This window comes from Oncorhynchus clarkii, chromosome 9, assembly GCF_045791955.1.
Source record: "Oncorhynchus clarkii lewisi isolate Uvic-CL-2024 chromosome 9, UVic_Ocla_1.0, whole genome shotgun sequence".
Taxonomy (NCBI): domain Eukaryota; kingdom Metazoa; phylum Chordata; class Actinopteri; order Salmoniformes; family Salmonidae; genus Oncorhynchus; species Oncorhynchus clarkii.
In genome coordinates, this window is record NC_092155.1 from 9,020,959 (window position 1) to 9,044,093 (window position 23,135).

The 23,135-nt window shown below is 45.6% G+C and overlaps 3 protein-coding genes across 6 annotated transcripts in view; 2 read left to right on the top strand and 1 right to left on the bottom strand.

The window, feature by feature from the left end:
- Positions 1-207: 207 nt before the first annotated feature.
- LOC139415853 (BCL2 associated agonist of cell death b) lies at positions 208-3,491 on the top strand. Its single transcript, XM_071163989.1, has 4 exons — positions 208-382; positions 1,372-1,527; positions 2,048-2,250; positions 2,751-3,491. The coding sequence occupies exons 2-4, from the start codon at positions 1,380-1,382 to the stop codon at positions 2,883-2,885; spliced, it is 486 nt and encodes a 161-aa protein (XP_071020090.1). The 5' UTR covers positions 208-382; positions 1,372-1,379; the 3' UTR covers positions 2,886-3,491.
- Positions 3,492-7,223: 3,732 nt separating this feature from the next.
- On the bottom strand, positions 7,224-11,919 carry LOC139415847 (glyoxal reductase). Of its 4 annotated transcripts, none has more exons than XM_071163979.1 (5): positions 10,429-10,529; positions 9,684-10,041; positions 8,598-8,847; positions 7,920-8,078; positions 7,224-7,782 (listed from the first exon to the last, which is right to left on the bottom strand). In XM_071163979.1, the coding sequence occupies exons 2-5, from the start codon at positions 10,013-10,015 to the stop codon at positions 7,603-7,605; spliced, it is 921 nt and encodes a 306-aa protein (XP_071020080.1). In that variant the 5' UTR covers positions 10,016-10,041; positions 10,429-10,529; the 3' UTR covers positions 7,224-7,602. The 4 variants fall into 4 exon arrangements, with proteins under 4 accessions (XP_071020080.1, XP_071020079.1, XP_071020081.1 ...); XM_071163978.1 differs by lacking the exon at positions 10,429-10,529 and adding an exon at positions 11,217-11,919 and having other exon boundaries at positions 7,239-7,782; XM_071163980.1 differs by having other exon boundaries at positions 7,239-7,782; positions 10,470-10,518.
- LOC139417033 (membrane-anchored junction protein) overlaps positions 10,684-23,135 on the top strand; it is a 23,692-nt gene continuing 11,240 nt past the window's right edge. Inside the window, exons 1-4 of the mRNA XM_071166268.1 lie at positions 10,684-10,736; positions 21,360-21,468; positions 21,922-21,967; positions 22,087-22,162. Coding sequence (XP_071022369.1) covers positions 21,368-21,468; positions 21,922-21,967; positions 22,087-22,162 — 223 coding nt within the window. The 5' untranslated portion in view covers positions 10,684-10,736; positions 21,360-21,367. The remainder of the gene's footprint in view (positions 10,737-21,359; positions 21,469-21,921; positions 21,968-22,086; positions 22,163-23,135) is intronic.

The following is a 23,135-nucleotide window of genomic DNA, read 5'->3' on the forward strand; positions in this document are numbered from 1 at the left end:
AAGGTACCATACATGCCCTTAGGTAACCCAGTGGCCTCCACTATCTACCGTACTGTATGTTTGGGTAGAATATTTCTGCTGCGCTCCTATACCGCATATTAGGGGGCAGCCGGTGAGAAAAACAAAACGGGAGCAGAGTCCTAGCTCGCAACAGTGACGTCAGCGGCGAGGCCAGTCCAACCCGCCCCGCGCAGGGCCCGGTCATTGGTGGAGCGCAGGACAGCGAGCGGCGCGGTGGATAGACTGCCGCTACGCTATTGGGGGAGGGAAGACAAACTGGATCCGAACAACAAAAAAGACCAGATAACAACAATATCAAGTTGGAAATAGAAAGCGCGATACGCGGCTGCTCGAACATATTTACCGGTTAAAAACACTTTGGGTAAGAAAATGTGTTTTATATTCTGTTTGTTTTTTTTACGTTATCAAACCGAGTCGACTGCACGGTTGGTGGTGTTGCTAAGTTTTCCATTGTCTCCAGGATCGAAGAGCACCGAAACAATTGTAGCATTTGAGCTAATTTGTGTGTGCTTGAATGTAACTACTTGTTCATTTTAATGATATCACATTATACCCCGCTTTTCTCCACGGCAAACATAACTTTGTCGTGCCGGTGTATGATAGCGTTGATACCTTTGGACCAAGGAGCGGAGAAAGTTGTGTTTGTGTGCGTGCACTTAAAAGCGAATAAATATTGTTGCAACATCGTGAAAGAGTATTCAAACGAGACTAAGGTTGTGTGTCAGTTTTAATCACAATAAGGGTTTAAACATGAATTATATGTTTGGTTACATCATTTGTTATTACTATGGTATTATATAATTAGGCCTAGATACTACCAATATAGTATTTCTTGTAAGTCTATTCCTGTGTGTGTGATGGTGAATTCAAGGTTAGTTGTTTGTCTTTCATTCATTCCAATGTGTGATTAGCCTGGTTCCTCTCTAGGTTCCTGCCTTTCTAGGGAGTTTTTCCTAGCCACCGTGCTTCTACACCTGCATTGCTTGCTGTTTGGGGTTTTAGGCTGGGTTTCTGTACAGCACTTTGAGATATCAGCTGATGTACAAAGGGCTATATAAATACATTTGATTTGATTGATTGGGATTTGAACTCAGGGCACCAGGATGCCAAGACTGAGTTGGCCTCCTGAGCTAAAGCTTGGTACAAAGATTCAGGGTCAAGCACATTTGTGTAATAATGTTGTCTTCCTCTCCTCTCTGCCTCTTTTCTTTCTCCTCCCCTCTCTCTCTCTCCATCCCCCTTCCCCTCTCTCTCTCCATCCCTCTTCCCCCCTCTCTCTCCATCTCTCGCTTCCCCTATCTCATCTCACTGCTTTCTCGTTTCCCCTCCTCACTCGCTCTTCCTCCATAGATGTCAGCATGGCTCAGATGTTTACTATATCAGACAGCGAGTCAGAGCCCTCAGAGGAGGTAGGAGAAACCGAAAAGGACCAATCGTCTGCCGGAAAGGGGATAACTGGCAGTCCAATAGGCCACGCCCTCACTGTGCCTGAGATGAGACTGGCAGGTAGGACACCCCAGAGGACTCTGGGAAATAACCACTATTGGTCTTACCAGGGTCGTATTCATTAGGCCCCAAGCGGAAGAAAACGCACTGAAACAAGGATGGACTAGCTGGACTTTTGCAATAAGGAACGTTCCTTTTCGGTCGCAAAAATGTTTTCCACTGCGTGCCCTAATGAATATCACCCTGATAGTTAGCCACTCATAATGAACCCCAATAACATCTACTATGTTGTTGCTATGGTTGTCATAATGAACCCCAGTAACATCTACTATGTTGTTGCTATGGCTGTCATAATGAACCCCAGTAACATCTACTGTCTTGTTGCTATGGCTGTCCTCTGTTTGGCACTGGCAATAAGGAGATGGATTGGAGTTTTGGCCAATGCGATAGACTAGTGTCCTGTCCAGGGGGTGTACTTGTACATCAAGATGCCCCACTACAGAAACAGGGGACAGGCTCCTGCCCTATTGGTTGTTCTGGCTCACAGACAAGGCCACTCTCCCTCTTCTCTCTCCTATAGGAGAGGGTCGGTTGAGGATGAACTCAGAGTCCCAGGCCCAGGAGCTCCAGGGTAGGGGGCCAGGGGTGGAAGGCGTGCCCACAGACGGAGCATCTTTCCGGGGTCGCTCCCAGTCGGCCCCCCCTGCTCTCTGGGCGGCCAAGAGATACGGGCGGCAGCTCCGACGCATGAGTGACGAGTTCGATACGTGGCTGGATAAAGGGGTGAGACGTGGGTCTGTGGGAGAGGGGAGGGGGTGAGACGTGGGTCTGTGGGAGAGAGGAGGGGGTGAGACGTGGGTCTGGGAGAGAGGAGGGGGTGAGACGTAGGTCTGTGGGAGAGAGGAGGGGGTGAGACGTGGGTCTGTGGGAGAGAGGAGGGGGTGAGGCGTGGGTCTGTGGGAGAGAGGAGGGGGAAGGACGGGCGGGGAGGAGAGGTGAGAGATGGGGCTGTGGGAGAGGGAAGGACGGGTGGGGAGGGGGGAGGAGAGGTGAGACATGGGGCTGTGGGAGAGAGGAAGGGGAAGGACGGGTGGGGAGGGGGAAGGATAAGTGAGACGTGGGGCTGTGGAAGGGGGAAGGAGGGGTGAGAGGACGGGTTGTGGGAGGATAGAGTGGAGACGAGATGCTTCAATCTTGTATCAACAAAAAAATGAAATAGGCCCCAAAATAAACCATTTTCCTTTCTTTCTCTCCCTCTATTGCATAACCCCTGACCTCTATAGGAGATGAGGCGGGTGAAGAGTGCGGGAGCAGCCAAACAGATGACCAAGTCCCCCAGCTGGTGGGCCTACCTGTTCAGTCATAAGGAGACAGAGACAGAACATACCCCTATCATCCCACCACGATCATCTGAGTAGAGAGGAGGATGGGGGGGGGAGAGGAAGGCGAGAGAGATGATTGGAAGGAGGGGGGGAGAGACAGAGGATGGAGAGAGGGATGGGCCTACCAAGAGACAGAACCCACCCGTAATCGTACCACTATTGAACCACGGTCATCAGAGTACAGAGAAGGGGATGTTTCCCATGCCAATAAAGCCCCTTGAATTGAAATTGGGAGAGAAAAAGAGGGGGACAGAAGATGGATTGAGAAAGGGAGAGGTGGGCCTCCCTGTTCTCAGCTGCTACTGACCCACAATCAGCAAAGTGTAGAGAGGGGTGGAGGGAGAGGAAGGAGAGAGGGATGGGGGAGAGGAAGGAGAGAGACAGATGGATGGAGGGAGAGGAAGGAGAGACAGGAGAGAGGGATGGAGGGAGAGGAAGGAGAGCGGGATGGGGGGAGAGAGACAGGAGAGAGGAAGGAGAGAGGGATGGGGGAGAGGAAGGAGAGAGACAGGAGAGGGATGGAGGGAGAGGAAGGAGAGAGCCAGGAGAGAGGGAGAGAGATGGAAGGAGAGGAAAGAGAGAGACAGGAGAGAGGGATGGAGGGAGAGGAAGGAGAGAGGGGAGGAAGGAGAGAGAGATGGATAGTGGGAGAGACAGGAGAGAGGGATGGAGAGAGATGGATAGTGGGAGAGACAGGAGAGAGGGATGGAGGGAGAGGAAAGAGAGACAGGAGAGAGGGATGGAGAGAGATGGATAGTGGGAGAGAAAGGAGGAAGGGAGAGGAAGGAGAGAGATGGATAGTGGGAGAGACAGGAGGGAGAGGAAAGAGACAGGAGAGGGGGATGGAGAGAGATGGATAGTGGGAGAGAGAGGGATGGAGGGAGAGAGATGGATAGTGGGAGAGACAGGAGGGAGGGATGGAGGGAGAGAGATGGATAGTGGGAGAGACAGGAGAGGGATGGAGGGAGAGAGATGGATAGTGGGAGAGACAGGAGAGAGGGATGGAGGGAGAGGAAAGAGAGACAGGAGAGAGGGATGGAGAGAGATGGATAGTGGGAGAGACAGGAGGGAGAGGATGGAGAGAGATGGATAGTGGGAGAGACAGGAGAGAGGGATGGAGGGAGAGGAGAGAGGGATGGAGAGAGATGGATAGTGGGAGAGAGGGATGGAGGGAGAGGAAAGAGAGACAGGAGAGAGGGATGGAGAGAGATGGATAGTGGGAGAGAAAGGAGGGAGGGAGAGGAAGGAGAGAGATGGATAGTGGGAGAGACAGGAGGGAGAGGAAAGAGACAGGAGAGGGGGATGAAGAGAGATGGATAGTGGGAGAGAGAGGGATGGAGGGAGAGAAAGGAGAGAGATGGATAGTGGGAGAGACAGGAGGGAGGGATGGAGGGAGAGAGATGGATAGTGGGAGAGACAGGAGAGGGATGGAGGGAGAGAGATGGATAGTGGGAGAGACAGGAGAGAGGGATGGAGGGAGAGGAAAGAGAGACAGGGGAGAGGGATGGAGAGAGATGGATAGTGGGAGAGACAGGAGGGAGGGATGGAGGGAGAGGATGGAGAGAGATGGATAGTGGGAGAGACAGGAGGGAGGGATGGAGAGAGATGGATAGTGGGAGAGACTGGAGGGAGAGGATAGTGGGAGAGACAGGAGGGAGAGGAAGGTGTTTCGCGGTAGGAGACAGTAATAAATACAAGGTAAATAAAATAGAGGGTGGAGAGGTAGAAGGAGACAGATAAAATGAGACTAAAAGAGGTGGATGAGACCTTACCCATACAAGAACAACTACTTTGCCAGCAAGAAATAGATTTAACTTCACTCTAGTGAAAGCATCCACCCAAAGCCCAAGCAGACCTTTGGTTAATCATTTGGACTGTTTCTCCCATTAACACTATGCAACACTGAGAGTCCAGACAACATGCACTGAGACAGAACAAAACAAAATGGAGGTCGGGTTCTCTCATAAACTCTTCTCCACCTCAATTAATCTCTCCTTGTTTCCTCGTATCCTATTTCCTCCTCAACCGTACTTCTCCCTGACCTTCTACTCCAATGCATTTTTAGAAGAACACGAGGAGCGGTGGGGTAAGGAATCAAGGAAAGATGGATTGAGAATGAGTGTTAATGTGGTTGTATCCCAAATGGCACCCTATTCCCCACAGGCCCTGGTCAAAAGTAGTGCACTATATAGAGAATAGGGTGCCATAGGCCCTGGTCAAAAGTAGTGCACTATATAGGGAACCGGGTGCCATTTGGGACAGAGACCGTGTGGTAGTTAGCAACCACAACCACCGTCATCTTAGAGTGATGGCTGCACTCCGACAACTAGCCCCATTTCAAAAATATGAAGAACCATCTTGTTTAAATGACAATCTTTGATAGCAGTGCTAATGATATGTTTTGTATTAAACAAGAACTGCAGGGGAACCTTTTTATCAGACAATAGAAATGAATTGAACTAAGCTGTAGACTTTCAGAGCAAAACCAATGAGAATTAAAGACTTGGGTCTTTAAAAACTGTAAATACTGTTAATATCGCAATGAATGAAACTTTAAAAAAAATAATGGACAATAACATGTAAACTGCTGAACAACAAAATGTGATTTTTTTTTATTAATGTTACTATGTATTGTCCCAAGTGGTACCCTGTTCCCTATACAGTGCACTACTTCTGACCAGGGCCTATATAGGGAATAGGGTGCCATTTGAGATGAATCCCCTCTGTAAGCTTGTCTTTTTTTTTTTTCTACTTAGAGGTGCTACTGCAAGGTCTTCCGTTGCAGCCCAAATCAACCCCCTACACTTCCAGGCGGTCCCAATTAATTCCCTACCCCCTCGATGTTAGGGGCTGGATAGGTATATAGCAGTGCAGGTGGTTGACCTTTCAAAAAAAAATTCCATATCTGTAAACATTGAATGGTTAGAGCTCGGGCTCCCGAGTGGCGCAGCGGTCTAAGGCACTGCATCTCAGTGCTAGAGGCGTCACCAAAGACACCCTGGTTTGATTCCAGGCTGTATCACAACCGGCTGTGATTGGGAGTCCCAAAGGGTGGCGCACAGTTGGCCCAGCGTCGTCCGGGTTTGGCCTGGGGGGGGTAGGCCGTAATTATAAATAAGAATTTGTTCTTAACTGACTTGCCTAGTTAAATAAAGGTTCAGTGTTTTATTCAGATCAATCCGTCTTTATAGTGCACTACTCCTGATTAGGGGGTAGGGGTTGATTTGGGATTCAGCAGTAGCTTCAATGATCTGCCTTTCTGTACGAGTCCAGGCCTTTCTCTGTGACTGGGCCATGGCTGCCAGCACTACCTACCTACCTACCGCCTTAGGCCCCGGGCTCAGTCACACGGCAGAGAAGCACAAACACGCCGGGTATGTCCCGCATCACAACGTTGGCAAAACTCTGCAACGGTATGTAGAGGAATCCTTCTCAACAGACAGCTTGTCACACACTACTGGTGCCTGCAGCACACGGGCTGTGTTCTAGATCACAACGTTGCTAAACTAATCTCTGCAGTTGTGTATATATATATATATATATATAAAGTGTTTATCAACAACAACAAAACGTTGGTCGGTAAATCTGTGGAACATCTGTTCTTTCCCCATTTCACAGGCCTTTCCTTACAAGGTTTTTTTTTTTTAATTCTGCCTTTTAAACCTGTATTTGTTTTTAAACCGTTTTTAACTTGGTTTGTGCAACGTTTTGTGGTGTTGAACGTATCCTGTTAAAACCGGACTGGACTCGAGTCTAGATAGAATTGTGCAAAGGGAAGCTTGCCTTGCGGTCTTCTCTTGCTTGCGTCCCAAATGGCACCCTATAGGGAATAGGGTTCCATTTGGTATTCTCTATAGGGAATAGGGTTCCATTTGGTATTCTCTATAGGGAATAGGGTTCCATTTGGTATTCTCTATAGGGAATAGGGTTCCAATTGGTATTCTCTATAGGGAATAGGGTTCCATTTGGTATTATCTATAGGGAATAGGGTTCCATTTGGGATATTTTAAGGAATAGGGTTCCATTTGGTATTCTCTATAGGGAATAGGGTTCCATTTGGTATTCTCTATAGGGAATAGGGTTCCATTTGGGATATTTTAAGGAACAGGGTTCCATTTGGTATTCTCTATAGGGAATAGGGTTCCATTTGGTATTCTCTATAGGGAATAGGATTCCATTTGGGACTCAATCTCTGGTATTACTTGAAACTTGATGTGTATGGGGGGGGGGGGGAATCTTGAATACTTTTGCTTTCTTTTTCTACAAAATTACTTTTGTAAATGTATTTTCTTTGTGTGACCACTTGGTGTACTATGGGCATAAGTAAACAAATAAACAAATAATTTTTAGTAATCATTTACTTGGTGCTTTTCATTTATTTTTATTTTATTAAAATATATATACACAACGACTTATTAAATAAAATCGTCACTTGATATGAGGACAATATTTACAGTGAAACTATCAAATGAATACAGATTTTAATCATTTGTAACAAATATCACATGAAAAATAATAGCATTGATCTTGGTATCATAATCTTCCTCAGATGTCTTTGTGTGTTGCAACAAAAAAAATCTAGTCTTAGTTCAAGAATCTCAGTGGGAAACGTTACTTTGACATCTTATCAACGTTTGCTTCATAGCAATCCAGTCAGTCAGTGAGTATGTACCTTCAGGCTAACGTCAAGGCATTCAAACCAGTAGTCTTTGGGCTACAGGCCCCATCTCCTCCACCAGGTTATCCTTGTACCTCAGGCTACCTGTGAAGGGTCCCAACAGTATTTCTGTCCACAGTCCATCCCCCCCAGCCTCTCCATATCTTCAGCAGTCAGCTCAAAGTCAAACACGTGGCCGTTCTCTGCTACCCTGGTGGGGTGAGATGACTTGGGTAGGACGGGGACACCCTGCTGTACCGCCCATCTGAGCAGCACCTGCCACACACGAAGGAATAAGCCAGGGGAAGATGGGGAATAAAACATAGGGAGGGAAGAAGAGAAGGAATTAAATGACTTAATTAGGATGTATTGCCACTTCCGGAACACTCCACCCACTCGGACAGACACAGTACCTGTGCAGTGGTCAGGCCATATCCCTGTGCAATCTGGACCACTAAAGGGTCCTGGAGGAGAGAGCCAGTCCCCAGGGAGGAGTAAGCCTGGAAACAGACACCATTCTCCCCACACAGATGCCTCATCTCACCTTGGGACAGACGGGGATGGAACTCTACCTGGACGGAGAGATTATTCAATAAGATTTCAGATTTATAATACCAAATGGTCATTTATTCAAAGTGAAATGGACATTTTGGTCATTTAGCAGACTCTCTCATCCAGGGTGACTTACAGTCAGTCAGTGCATTCAACTAAGATAGGTAAGAAAACCACAAATCACTGTCATAGCTGCTTTCTTGAAGAAAGGTTTACTTGCTATCAAATAAAACATGCCAGTAAGAAAATAAAGTGTTAGAGCCAGAAGAACAAGCACAACAGTAAACTGTGAATACTTATAGTTTAAAACCAGGACAAGCACAACGGTAAACTGTGAATACTTATAGTTTAAAACCAGGACAAGCACAACGGTAAACTGTGAATACTGATAGTTTATAGTTGATATCAGGACAAGTCTTATGTCTGACCTGTAGTACAGTGCAGTGTTAGTTTGTTTTTGTTTACCTGTAGTACGGCGCGGTGTTTGTTTGTTTTTGTTTACCTGTATTACGGCGGGGTGTTAGTTTGTTTTTGTTTACCTGTATTACAGCGGGGGTGACACAACACCCCTCCAGTAGCTCCTTCATATGTCCTGGGGTGTAGTTGGACACCCCTATGGCCCTCAGTTTCCCCTGGGCATGGAGCTCCTCTAACACTGCCCAGCTCTGAGCTCTATTCTCTGGGTTCCTCTTGTCTCCCACCCCCAGACCCTGGGTCCCTGGCCAGTGGATCAAGTATAGATCTATATAGTCTAGATCCAGCAGTTCTAGACTCCTCAGAGCTCCTTCCCTGTGGAACAGAGTTTGAAATGCACACAATATGACTGATTAGAGTCATATTTGTACATACCTGGTCAGCATTTTGGGCACTGGCCAGCCGGGCTAGTAGACCAAAATTTCTACAGGCCCAGATGGCATTGTATTAGCCAAAGGTCCTAAGCTACACTTGGGCTGGGCGGTATACCGTATTTTACTATATACACGGTATTTATGGACGGACCGGTTTGGGTTTTTACTTTACCTTCTATAACGCTATTTGAATGCTTGGTTTATTAAATGTGATAGGTCGTGTGTAAGGTCAACTTCTATAGTTTTGAAAATGGACGTTACACTCTCTGCTCTCTCTTCCTCTCCATGCCACTTTACACACAGTCCTAGCCCCGCCCCCTGTCACTCAAGGAGGGCATTTGTTGTTGCTTGACCACGAGACACTCGTGTTCAGTCTGCCTGGTCAATGCAGCACATGAAACAATGTTGATGACAACGATTCTATTTGAACTTTCATTCTTAATATAAATCCACTAGCGTTCTATAATGACACTATTAGTTTGTGTTTCTTACATCAGCAAACAGCTAGTTTATCTTTCCTTAGCAAGTTTTTGCTAAATCGTGTTAGCCGCTAATGGAAAAAGACCCATTGAAATCACTTACAATGTATGTGTTGCCACACACTATTCATAAAGAATAACTTTTACTATTCAAAAACATAAAATACAGCAAACAATTAGAAGAATACAGTGATATGACATTTGGGCCATCTCGCCCAGCCCTAGGCTACACCATGCGACAGTTGAGAAGCCAACATTTTGGCACATTTCCTTCTAGCTTTAATTTACATCCCTGTACCTGGCTCTGGAGCCCTGGTCCTTGGGGCCCAGCTTGCTGGTGATGAAGACGTCCGCTCGGGAGAGGCCGTGTTCGGGGAGGAGTCGCCGCAGTGCTCGACCCAGGTCAGCCTCGTTCCGGTAGACAGAGGCCGTGTCAAATGAGCGGTAGCCGGTGGAGAGCGCTGCGTCGACGGCCTGGAGGATCTCATCAGGGCCGCGGAGCCGGTAGGTACCCAGACCCAGGAGAGGCATCCTGGCCCCGGTGTTGAGCAGAACAGATGGGGTGGGGGAGGAGTGGATGGGAGGAATGGAGAGGGTGGGGGCGGAGGGAGAGGGCTGAGGATCAGACATCTAGGGGTGTTGAAGGTACCTGGACACTGGGGGAAAGAGGGAGAGAAAAGAGGCGAAATGAGAGAAGAATAACAAATGGAGGGGGGTGGGGAGGACTGTGTCAGCCGCTATCCGGGGGCTAGAAGGCACTTGACTGGTGGGTGGGTTGGCTGAAACATAACCAAAACGGTGAATATTATATTCAATCAAGTATCAAAACAATGGCAGAGTATCTTCTCAAGGCTACATAGAGATTGTGCGTGTGGCATATTTACACTAATTATGACAGTTCAAAAGTTCGGATACTTCCATGGCTAGCTAACGTTAGCGATGAATTACAATAACACAACAAGCTATTTCTACCTCGATTTACTCCGGCATGCATATTAAAGAATATACACAATTTTAACTGACATACGAGTAATTGTAAATACCCATTTAATAGATGTGTTGATAAAAAAAAAATAGTACAAACATGCTTGTAAATTGTCTGTTGCAGCATAAATCCTTTCAACGTGAATCACGCACGTGACTTTTTTGTGAAACTTCCTGTTCGCCGTCACCATAGAGACACGAGCGAGGAAGACGATGACTGGATGAAGCGTTGGCCAATCAGCGAAAAGAAAGATGCTTGGAGGCGGGAACGTGTCCCTGACTGCTACGCGAGCGAGCAGATCCTGTGACCGGTTTCGTTGCGGCTTTGGTTTTGAAAATTGTGGGTGCCCTGAATCGGTGAATTACGGTATGCTTGTGTTTACCATGTAGTTAACAGGTTTTATGTTTCAGTTGTGAGGAGTTTGTCAGCACCACAACATACACAGTTAGTTAATAATTAACCTTACTAGATTAGCTAGCTAGTAAGAGAGGTAGCCTTTGTGTGAGTGACTATATAAGTAACGTTAGCTAGCTAGCTACTAATTCAAACGACATTTCTCGTATGAATTCATCCATTCATGAATCATTTTCTCAGTTCCTACCAAAGTCATCTAATCTGAGTTGTCCTGCTAGTAGTGAGCAGTGGACCTACCCCTTGATCATGACTCACTTACATAACAGCAGAGGTTCGCAAACTTTTTTGTCCCACGACCCCATTTTTATATCTGAAAATGATCGTGACAACAACCATGTAATTAGCAGCCAATGTTAACTTTTTTTTATTTGGGGCTATGGCAGTCAATTGAAAAACATTCTAACAGTATTTCTGATTGTCTTCTCAACTCACCATCACATAATAATGGCTGGAATGGCATCAAACACATGGGAACCAGAAGGACAACCATCTCTGCAGCACTCCAATCAGGCCTTTATGGTAAAGTGGCCAGAGGGAAGCCACTCCTCAGTAAAAGGCATGTGACAGCCCGCATGGAGTTTGTCAAAATGCATCTAAAGGACTCTCAGACCATGAGAAACAAGATTCTCCGGTATGATGGAACCAAGATTGAACTATTTGACCTGAATGCCAAGCATGTCTGGAGGAAGCCTGGCACCACCCTTACGGTGAAACATGGTGGTGGCAGCATCATGCTGTTGGGATGTTTTTCCAGCGGCAGGGACTAGGAGACTTGTCGGGTTCGAGGGAAAGATGAACTGAGCAAAGTACACAGAGATCATTAATATAAACCTGCTCCAGAGCGCTCAGGACCTCAGACTGGGGCAAAGGTTCACCTTCCAACAGGACAACGGCCCTAAACACTCAGCCAAGATAATGCAGGATTGGCTTTGGTACAAGTCTCTGAATGTCCTTGAGTGGCCCAGCCAGAACCCAATCGAACATCTCTGGAGAGACCTGAAAACAGCTGTGCACCTACACTCCCCATCCCATCTGATAGCGCGTGAGAGGATCTGCAGAAAATAATGGGAGAAACTCCCCAAATACAGATGTGCCAAGCTTGCAGAATCAAGAAGACTCAAGGCTGTAATCACTGCCAACGGTGCTTAAACAAAGTACTAAGTAAAGGGTCTGAATACTTATGTAAATGTGATTTTATTTTTTATACATTTGTTTATACATTTGTTTTTGCTTTGTCATTATTGGGTATTGTGGCTGTAACATAACAACATGTGGAAAAAGTCCAGGGGTCTGAATACTTTGAGTGCACTGTATGTACAGTAACAGTCAAAAGTTTGGACACCTACTCATTCAAGGGTTTTTCTGTATTTGTACTATTTTCTACATTGTAGAATAATAGTGAAGACATCAAAACTATGAAATAACACATGGAATCATGTAGTAACCAAAAAAGTGTTATACAAATCAAAATATATTTTATATTTGAGATTCTTCAAAGTAGCCACCCTTTGCCTTGATGACAGCTTTGCACACTTTTGGAATTCTCTCAACCAGCTTCATGAGGTAGTCACCTGGAATGCATTTCAATTAACAGGTGTGCCTTGATAAGTTCATTTGTGGCATTTCTTTCCTTTACACTCTTGCCTGCATCTAGCTTATCTAGGGTGTAATCATTAGTCCAAACGAGAGTTTATATTGGACAAATTCAGGTATGTTTATCCCTGTTTCGTTCTGTTTGCTTCTGTTTTAAGAAAATTTTCAGCAGAATCGGCAGAATTAATACACCCCTGATCATACATAAACACAGTTCACTTTCATAGCATCCACATACAAACAGCATGATCACTTACCCATTGTATATTCTTTCTTTCTCTTATCTACACGCTCTCCTCCTCTCACCTTTTCCCTCCGTTTGTGGACTTCAGTGCACAACAAAATCAGCTGTCTGTGACCAGACAAAAAAAAAAAAAACTTTCCAAGGCAAATCTTTATATCATAACGACTAACCGCTACACATCCTACATCGTTGTCACCATATTAGCTAATGTCATAGTCAATATAGCTACTAAAACAAACTTGTTAGTAAAGCCGCAACAGTGTCACAGCGGTCTAAGCCACTGCATCTCAGTGCAAGAGGCGCGTCACTACAGTCCCTGATTCGAATCCAGGCTGTATCACATCCGGGCCGTGATTGGGAGTTCCATAGGGCGGAGCACAATTGGCCCAGCGTCGTCCGGGTTTGACTGGAGTAGGCCGTCATTGTAAATAAGAATACTGACTTTCCTAGTTAAATAAAAGGTAAAAACCTGCTACCATCATGCAGGACAGTGGTGCTACCCAACACATCAGCTGTCTGTGACCAGGTGAAAAAAACCTTTCCAAGCCAAACCTTAATATCATTACCGCTACACACAGCCATCATCGTTGTCACCAGATTATGACGTCAGAGTCAACATAGCTAATAGAACTAACACGTTAGTAAACCTGCTGCCGTCATGCAATAGTTACACCGGTGACAATAAATTAATAAAACCAAAAGCTTACCCTGACTTGGAAGAGTTCCTGTATTGGAAAGCCATAGCCAGCTAGCTAACATAGCATCCCCCTCTGTTTGAGCCGGGTGTTTGAGTAGTATGAACTAGCTAGCTGAATTAGCTGAAAGAAAATAAAAAAATTACAATGAAATATAGCCAGCGCTCTCTCTCGCTCCTCCTTCATTTTGAATGAAATTAAGAGAACCATGAACCTCCTAGGTTTTATATTGAAGTCAATGTACTCAGGAGGACAGAAGCTAGCTGTCCTCTGGCTACACCACGGTGCTACCCTACAGAGTGCTGCTGAGACGACTGTAGACCTTTGCAAAAGTGTTTTTTAATCAATTCTTTGGCAACGTAAATATATATTTAGTATAGTTTTATCTAAAAAAGATCACTTTAAATGTTTCACTATTTTTATTAAATTGACTGAGGAAGATGGTCCGCCTCTGAGGAGCCTACACTGTTCAAGACAACTAAGAACTCTGAAAAATTCTGATTTGGATGACAGTTCAAAATCTTTCCCAGTCAGAGTACCTTTTTTTTTTTTTTGAGTTCCCAGCTGTTTTAAACACGGTATATTTCTCAGAGAGACACGGCAGGCTATTCCCTTTTGAGTCAGGAATTAAAACTTCTCCATAGTGACCCATGAATGCGTTGTCTGCATCATTCGGTCACACGACAGCTCGATCAGCTGTTCGATTTCACTTACAAGCATGTCAACTGAGCCGGAATCGCAGTCAAATAGATTGGGAAGTAGGTGCCAAAGTGCTCTTCCAAGCATTGGAGGTGAGCAGTCATCACTCGTGTGGGACACTTACTGATGCTGTTTTCTGTTAGAAACAAAGGGGGCACGGTTGAAAAGACAACCTAATAAGAATTCTTTCCTCTGAATCCACTGATTCGATCAAATCAAACTTTATTTGCCACGTGCGTCAAGTACAACAAGTGTAGACTTTACCGTGAAATGCTTACTAACAAGCCCTTAACCAACAGTGCAGTTCAAGAAGAAGAAAATATTTACCAAGGAGACTAAAATAAAATAGTAATAATAAAAAGTAAGAATAATAATAACAGTAAGGAGACTATATACAGGGGGCACCGGTACCAAGTCAGTGTGCAGGGGTACAGGTTAGTTGAGGTAATCTGTACATGTAGGTGGGGGTGAAGTGACTATTCATAGGTAACAAACAAACAGCGAGTAGCAGCAGTGTACAAGAGGAGGTGGGGGGGGGGGTTACATAGTCCAGTGGCGATTTTTATGACTTGTTCAGCAGTCGAATGGCTTGGGGGTAGAAGCTGTTGAGGAGCCTCTTGGTCCTAGACCTTCCGCTCCAGAGAAAACAGTATAACTTGGGTGACTGGAGTCTCTGACAATTTCATTGGCTTTCCTCTGATACCGCCTATTATATAGGTCCTGGATGGTAGAAAGCTTGGCCCCAGTGATGTACTGGGTCGTACGTACTAACCTCTGTAGCGCCTTACGGTCAGATGCCGAGCAGTTGCCATACCAGGCGGTGATGCAACCGGTCACGAGGCTCTCGATGGTGCAGCTGTAGAACCTTTTGAGGATCTGGGGAACCATGACAAATCTTTTCAGTCTCCTGAGGGGGAATAGGTTTTGTCGTTCCCTCTTCACTACTGTCCTGGTATGTTTGGACCATGATAGTTCGTTGGTGATGTGGACATCAAGAAACTTAACTCTCGACCTGCTCCACTACAGCCCCGTCGATGTTAATGGGGGCCTGTTCGGCCCGCCTTTTCGTGTAGTCCACAATCAGCTCCTTTGTCTTGCTCACATTGAGGGAGAGGTTGTTGTCCTGGCACCACACTGCCAGTTCTCTGACCTCCTCCCTATTGGCAGTCTCATCGTTGTCGGTGATCAGACTTACCACTGTTGTGTCGTCAGCAAACTTAATGACGGTGTTGGGGTCGTGCTTGGCCACACAGTCGTGGGTGAACAGGGAATACATGAGGGGACTAAGTGTTAAGGATCAGCGTGTTGTTGCCGACTCTTACCACCTGGGAGCGGCCAGTCAGGAAGTCCAGGATCCAGTTGCAGAGGGAGGTGTTTAGTCCCAGAGTCATTAGCTTGGTGATGAGCTTTGAGGGCACTATGGTGTTGAACGCTGAGCTGTAGTCGATGAACAGCATTCTCACATAGGTGTTCCTTTTGTCCAGGTGAGAAAGGTCGGTGTAGAGTGTGATTGAGATTGCGTCATCTGTGGATCTGTTGGGGCGGTATGTGAATTGGAGTGGGTCTAGGGTGTCCGGGAGGATGCTGTTGATGTGAGCCATGACCAGCCTTTCAAAGCACTTCATCGCTACTGACGTGAATGCTACGGGGCGGGGTGAATGCTACTTCGCTTCCTTGGGCACAGGGACTGCTTGAAACATGTAGGTATTACAGACTCGGTCAGGTAGAGGTTGAAAATGCCAGTGAAGTCACTTGACAGTTGGTCCGCGCCTTGTTGTTGGCCCAGCGGCTTTGTGAATGTTGACCTGTTTAAAGGTTTTGTTCACATCAGCTACGAGAGCGTTATCACACAGAACAGCTGGTGCTCTCATGCATGCTTCAGTGTTGCTTGCCTCGATGCGAGGCATTTAGCTCGTCTGGTAGTCTTGCGTCACTGGGCAGCTCGCATCTGGGTTTCCCTTTTGTAGTCTGTAATCGTTTTCAAGCCCTGCCACATCTGGTGAGCATCAGAGCCGGTGTAGAAGGATTCAATCTTAATCCTGTATTGGCGCTTTGCTTGTTTGATGGTTCGTCTGAGGGCATAGCAGGATTTCTTATAAGCGTCCGGATTAGTCTCCCGCTCCTTGAAAGAGGCAGCTCTGGCCTTTAGCTCCATGCGGATGTTTCCTGTAATCCATGGCTTCTGGTTAGGATATGTACGTACAGTCACTGTGGGGACGACGTCATCAATGCACTTATTATTATTATTATATTATTTTTATTTTACTAGGCAAGTCAGTTAAGAACAAATTCTTATTTTCAATGACGGACTAGGAACAGTGGGTTAACTGCTTGTTCAGGGGCAGAACGACAGATTTGTACCTTGTCAGCTCAGGGATTCGAACTTGCAACCTTTCTGTTACTAGTCCAACGCTCTAACCACTAGGCTACCTTGCCGCCCTATGACTGAGGTGGTGTATCCCTCAATGCCATTGGATGAATCCTGGGAACATATTCCAGTCTGTGCTAGCAAAACAGTCCTGTAGTGTAGCATCCGCGTCATCTGACCACTTCCGTATTGAGCGAGTCACTGGTACTTCCTGCTTTAGTTTTTGCTTGTAAGCAGGAATCAGGAGGATATAATTGTGGTCAGGTTTGCCAAAAGGAGGGAGAGGGAGAGCATTGTACGGGTCTCTGTGTGGAGTAAAGGTGGTCTAATATTTTTGCACGTGACATGCTGGTAAAAATTTGGTCAAACTGATTTTAGTTTGCCTGCATTAAAGTCCCCGGCCACTAGGAGCGTCGCCTCTGGATGAGAATTTTCCTATTTGCTTGTGGCCTTAGAGTTGGTTGAGAGCGGTCTTTGTGCCAGCTTCTCTTTGTGGTGGTAAATAGACGACTACGAATAATACAGATGAGAACTCTTAGTAGATAATGTGGTCAACAGCTTATCATAAGGTACTCTACCTCAGGCGAGCAATACCTTGAGACTTCTTTAATATTAGACATCGCACACCAGCTGTTATTGACAAAAAAGACACACACCCCCATCCCTCGTCTTACTAGAGGTAGCATCTCTCTTCTGCCGGTGCATGGAAAATCCCTCCAGCTCTATTGTCTGTTTCTTCGTTCAGCCACGTCTCGGTGAAACATAAGATGTTACAGTTATTAATGTCCCATTGGTAGGATAATCTTAATAGTAGGTCATCAATTTTATTTTCTAACGATTGCATGTTAGCAAGAAGAATGGAAGGCATTTGGAGTTTACTCGTTCGCCTCCGGATTCTCAGAGGGATCTCCGATCTGCGTCCCCTTTTCCGGCATCTTTTCTTCACGCAAAAGGTGTGCATTTGGGCCTGTTCCAGTGAAAGCAGGATATCCTCGTTGGTGTCTCGTTCGTCATAACGAGGAGACCAAGGCGCAGCGTGATGAGAATACATTATTCTTTATTGACACGAAGAACATCATTAAACAAACAAAACAACCGTGAGGCTATAAGACACGAGTGCTGACAGGCAACTACACATAGACGATAACCCACAAAACCAAAATGGCAACCTAAATAGGATCCCCAATCAGAGACAACGATAAACAGCTGTCTCTGATTGGGAACCAATTCAGGCCACCATAGATCTACATTTACCTCGACATACCAAAACCCCATAGAATTACAAAAAACCCTAGACAAGACAAAACACACATATCACCCTCGTCACACCCTGACCTAACTAAAATAATAAAGAAAACAAAGATAAACAAGGTCAGGGCGTGACAGTTGGACTCGTTAAAGGAAAAAGTTGCTTCCAGTCCGCGGTGAGTAATCGCTTTTCTGATGTCCAGGAGTTCTTTTCGGTCATAAGAGAAGGTAGCAGCAACATTATGTACAAAATAAGTAAAAAAATAAGTTACGCCAAAAAATTACATAATTGCTCAATTGGTTGGGAGAATGTAAAATGTCAGCCATGTTCTTCGGTGCCATCTTTGTCAGTCATCTGTAGAATGTTTTTGTATTTCTCCTGCATGCTTGGGTTCAGTTCGTTCACTTTCCCAAATATGTCTGTTACATAGGCAAGGAGACATTTTCTTTTCATTACACAGAAAGTAAACCAAGTCTGTTTTCTTACATCTATTGTGAATGACAACAGTTCCTCTCTCATTGCGAAAACATCTTTTCAACACTCCCCCTCACTAACCACCAAGCTTCACTAACCACCAAGCCTCACTAACCACCAAGCTTCACTAACCACCAAGCTTCACTCACCACCAAGCTTCACTCACCATCAAGCTTCACTAACCACCAACCTTCACTCACCACCAAGCTTCACTAACCACCAAGCTTCACTCACCACCAAGCTTCACTAACCACCAAGCTTCACTCACCACCAAGCTTCACTCACCACCAAGCTTCACTCACCACCAAGCCTCACTAACCACCAAGCCTCACTAACCACCAAGCCTCACTAACCACCAAGCTTCACTAACCTCCAAGCTTCACTAACCACCAAGCCTCACTAACCACCAAGCTTCACTCACCACCAAGCTTCACTCACCACCAAGCTTCACTCACCACCAAGCTTCACTCACCACCAAGCCTCACTAACCACCAAGCCTCACTAACCACCAAGCCTCACTAACCACCAAGCTTCACTAACCACCAAGCCTCACTCACCACCAAGCTTCACTAACCACCAAGCTTCACTAACCACCAAGCTTCACTAACCACCAAGCCTCACTAACCACCAAGCTTCACTAACCACCAAGCTTCACTCACCACCAAGCTTCACTCACCACCAAGCTTCACTCACCATCAAGCTTCACTAACCACCAACCTTCACTCACCACCAAGCTTCACTAACCACCAAGCTTCACTCACCACCAAGCTTCACTAACCACCAAGCTTCACTCACCACCAAGCTTCACTCACCACCAAGCCTCACTAACCACCAAGCCTCACTAACCACCAAGCCTCACTAACCACCAAGCTTCACTAACCTCCAAGCTTCACTAACCACCAAGCCTCACTAACCACCAAGCTTCACTCACCACCAAGCTTCACTAACCACCAAGCCTCACTCACCACCAAGCTTCACTAACCACCAAGCTTCACTAACCACCAAGCTTCACTAACCACCAAGCTTCACTAACCACCAAGCTTCACTAACCACCAAGCTTCACTAACCACCAAGCCTCACTAACCACCAAGCTTCACTAACCACCAAGCTTCACTCACCACCAAGCCTCACTAACCACCAAGCCTCACTAACCACCAAGCCTCACTAACCACCAAGCTTCACTAACCACCAAGCCTCACTAACCACCAAGCTTCACTCACCACCAAGCCTCACTAACCACCAAGCTTCACTAACCACCAAGCCTCACTAACCACCAATCTTCACTAACCACCAAGCCTCACTAACCACCAAGCTTCACTCACCACCAAGCCTCACTAACCACCAAGCCTCACTAACCACCAAGCTTCACTCACCACCAAGCTTCACTCACCACCAAGCTTCACTCACCACCAAGCTTCACTCACCACCAAGCCTCACTAACCACCAAGCCTCACTAACCACCAAGCCTCACTAACCACCAAGCTTCACTAACCTCCAAGCTTCACTAACCACCAAGCCTCACTAACCACCAAGCTTCACTCACCACCAAGCTTCACTAACCACCAAGCCTCACTCACCACCAAGCTTCACTAACCACCAAGCTTCACTAACCACCAAGCTTCACTAACCACCAAGCTTCACTAACCACCAAGCTTCACTAACCACCAAGCTTCACTAACCACCAAGCCTCACTAACCACCAAGCCTCACTAACCACCAAGCTTCACTCACCACCAAGCCTCACTAACCACCAAGCCTCACTAACCACCAAGCCTCACTAACCACCAAGCTTCACTAACCACCAAGCCTCACTAACCACCAAGCTTCACTCACCACCAAGCCTCACTAACCACCAAGCTTCACTAACCACCAAGCCTCACTAACCACCAAGCTTCACTAACCACCAAGCCTCACTAACCACCAAGCTTCACTAACCACCAAGCCTCACTAACCACCAAGCTTCACTCACCACCAAGCCTCACTAACCACCAAGCCTCACTAACCACCAAGCTTCACTCACCACCAAGCTTCACTCACCACCAAGCTTCACTCACCACCAAGCCTCAGTGTGAAATAGAAAAATCGTCACGCTCTGATCCCATTTCTCCACGTAATTTTGTGAACAGGTGTGAGCGCAGTTGATGTGGTTTGATGTAGTTTTCAATGGAAGTTACCTGCTGCAGTATATCTCTGAGTTCTGTGTCCAGCTCTTTTGCCACCAGTTGCTCTCGGTGTATCCATTCTATCCTAGTGGGTGTATCATACAATGTGTCCATATGGCAGAGGGAGACACATTCATAACTAGAGTGCAGAGGCCTGCCTGCCGTCCCACCATAGATGAAGCCCCCCAGTTTTTTGTCAATATAGCCCGACATGTATAGCGAACAAAAGTCAACGCATGGTCATCTCGGCCCTCCAAGTGGACGTTAGCTGTGAGAGCATCAGCTGGGGAGCTTTTGAGTCGTTCAGTCAGAGTTTCTTCTTGATTGCTAGCAATAGCATAAATTCTTAGTTTAACAGTGTTATCTGACAAAGATATTGATGTGAGTTTCTGTGTGTCTGCCTCCCCACACATTGTTTTCACCATATCAATTGCTGGCGATAATATTAAAGTCTCTGTAATGGTGTGTGTTTTCATAGTGTAGCAGGTCTCGCCATTTACTGTGGGAAGTGTGGCCTTTTACCATGATATCAGGGCGCTGTCTGGTTCAATTACATCCTTTTAGATTTTAATCGTTTTTATTTAGAATTTTAAGGTGAACCACATTACAATGATTATCAAGATACAAACATGATAATATAATATATATATATTTGTGTGTATATATATTTATTTTTTGGGGATTTTGGAAATTCTCCCTTGACCCTATTTTTCATGTCAGGGACTGCTGCATTACACAATAACGATCATTGGAAGAAGGAGTGTTCTGGAAAGGTGGAGTTGTTAAGGTCCCTGTCACTTGGTGTGAACAGTAACATGCGGTGCTGTTTTGGAAGCACAAGGACCTCCATTTTTCGCATCAGGGATGAAATAAATTGATAGAAACCTTGATCAGATTGGGGTTAGTGTTCCCACACGGCCTTATTGCCATGTTAGAGCGCTTGTTTCCTGAAAACACATGAACGTGGGACGAAGGTAATGACATAGAACTGCAGAGAGAAGGCAGAATGTCGCCTAGAGTTTTAGAGGGGAGGGGTGGACCGTGGCTTTCCAGTACCCTATCACGTTCATTCATTCATCTTTTTCTTCTCAGTGTGGACCATGCCTATACAATCCTTCTCCTTTCCTTTGCCTGAGACCAGGTTCTTCCAGGCTGGACAACATGTCTACAAGTTCAAGATCAGGGGAGGCAATAACTGCAGGTGTGTATATATATATATACATAGATGTGTATATATATATATATATATATATATATATATATATATATATATATATATATATATACAGTGCCTTGCGAAAGTATTCGGCCCCCTATTTGCCCAATTTTTCCGTTTTTTATTTGTTAAAAAAGTTTGAAATATCCAATAAATGTCGTTCCACTTCATGATTGTGTCCCACTTGTTGTTGATTCTTCACAAAAAAATACAGTTTTATATCTTTATGTTTGAAGCCTGAAATGTGGCAAAAGGTCGCAAAGTTCAAGGGGGCCGAATACTTTCGCAAGGCACTGTATATATGTGGTGTATGTGTATATATATGGTGTGTGTGTGTGTGTGTGTGTGTGTGTGTGTATATATATATATATATATGTATGTATGTATGTATGGTGTGTGTGACACCAGGCTGATTTAGTGGACATTATATTTCCACAGTGAAGTGAAGGTGATGGGAGAAGAGTTTGTCAATCGGGAGTTGGAGGTAGGACACTGTGTCATCCATCCATTATTTTATCCTTCCATTCATTCATCCTTTCATCCATCCATTCATGAATGAATTAATATATGAATGAATTCCTCCGTGTTTCTGTCTCCGTGTAGAATACCATCAGAGCGGTGCTAGCCAACCTGGACTGTCTCCAGCCGTTCACTACCCCACACTTCACTGTCTACCCTTGTATCCTTCCTTGTCTTGACACCAGTGTTTCCCCCGACATTCATTTAGCAGTGGTTGCCACCACCCAGTTTTGGGGATTGTAAATAATTTTCCTTGTAAACTTAAATGACTAAAACAAGATATAAAGTATGTAGAAAAGATAATGGACCTATATATTTTAAAAGAAAATCATCTTTGAGAAGTATTAATCAACTAAATAAAAAATAGACAGTCAGGGAGAATCTAAAATAAAAAAAATGCCATGGAGCCCTATTTGTTATAGTGTTTGAGTCACTCAAATAGCATAGGCACACAGCATAAACCATGGCAAATGTGTACCATTGCAGGATATTAGCTTTAAAACTGCATTTTCTCTCAGCCCCATGTCAAAAGTAGTAGTTGTTGTTGTTGTAGTAGTAGGAAACTCAGCAAAAAAATAAACGTCCTCTCACTGTCAACTGCGTTTATTTTCAGCAAACTTAACAAGTGTAAATATTTGTATGAACATAACAAGATTCAACAACTGAGACATAAACTGAACAAGTTCCACAGACATGGGACTAACAGAAATTGAATAATGTGTCCCTGAACAAAGGGGGGGGCGGGCAAAATCAAAAGTAACAGTCAGTATCTGGTGTGGCCACCAGCTGCATTAAGTACTGCAGTGCATCTCCTCCTCATGGACTGCACCAGATTTGGCAGTTCTTGCTATGAGATGTTACGCCACTCTTCCACCAAGGCACATTCAAGTTCCCGGACATTTCTGTTGGGAGTGGCCCTAGCCCTCACCCTCCGATCCAACAGGTCCCAGACGTGCTCAATGGGATTGAGATCCGGGCTCTTCGCTGGCCATGGCAGAACACTGACATTCCTGTCTTGCAGGAAATCACACACAGAACGAGCAGTATGGCTGGTGTCATTGTCATGCTGGAGGGTCATGTCAGGATGAGCCTGCAGGAAGGGTACCACATGAGGGAGGAGGATGTCTTCCCTG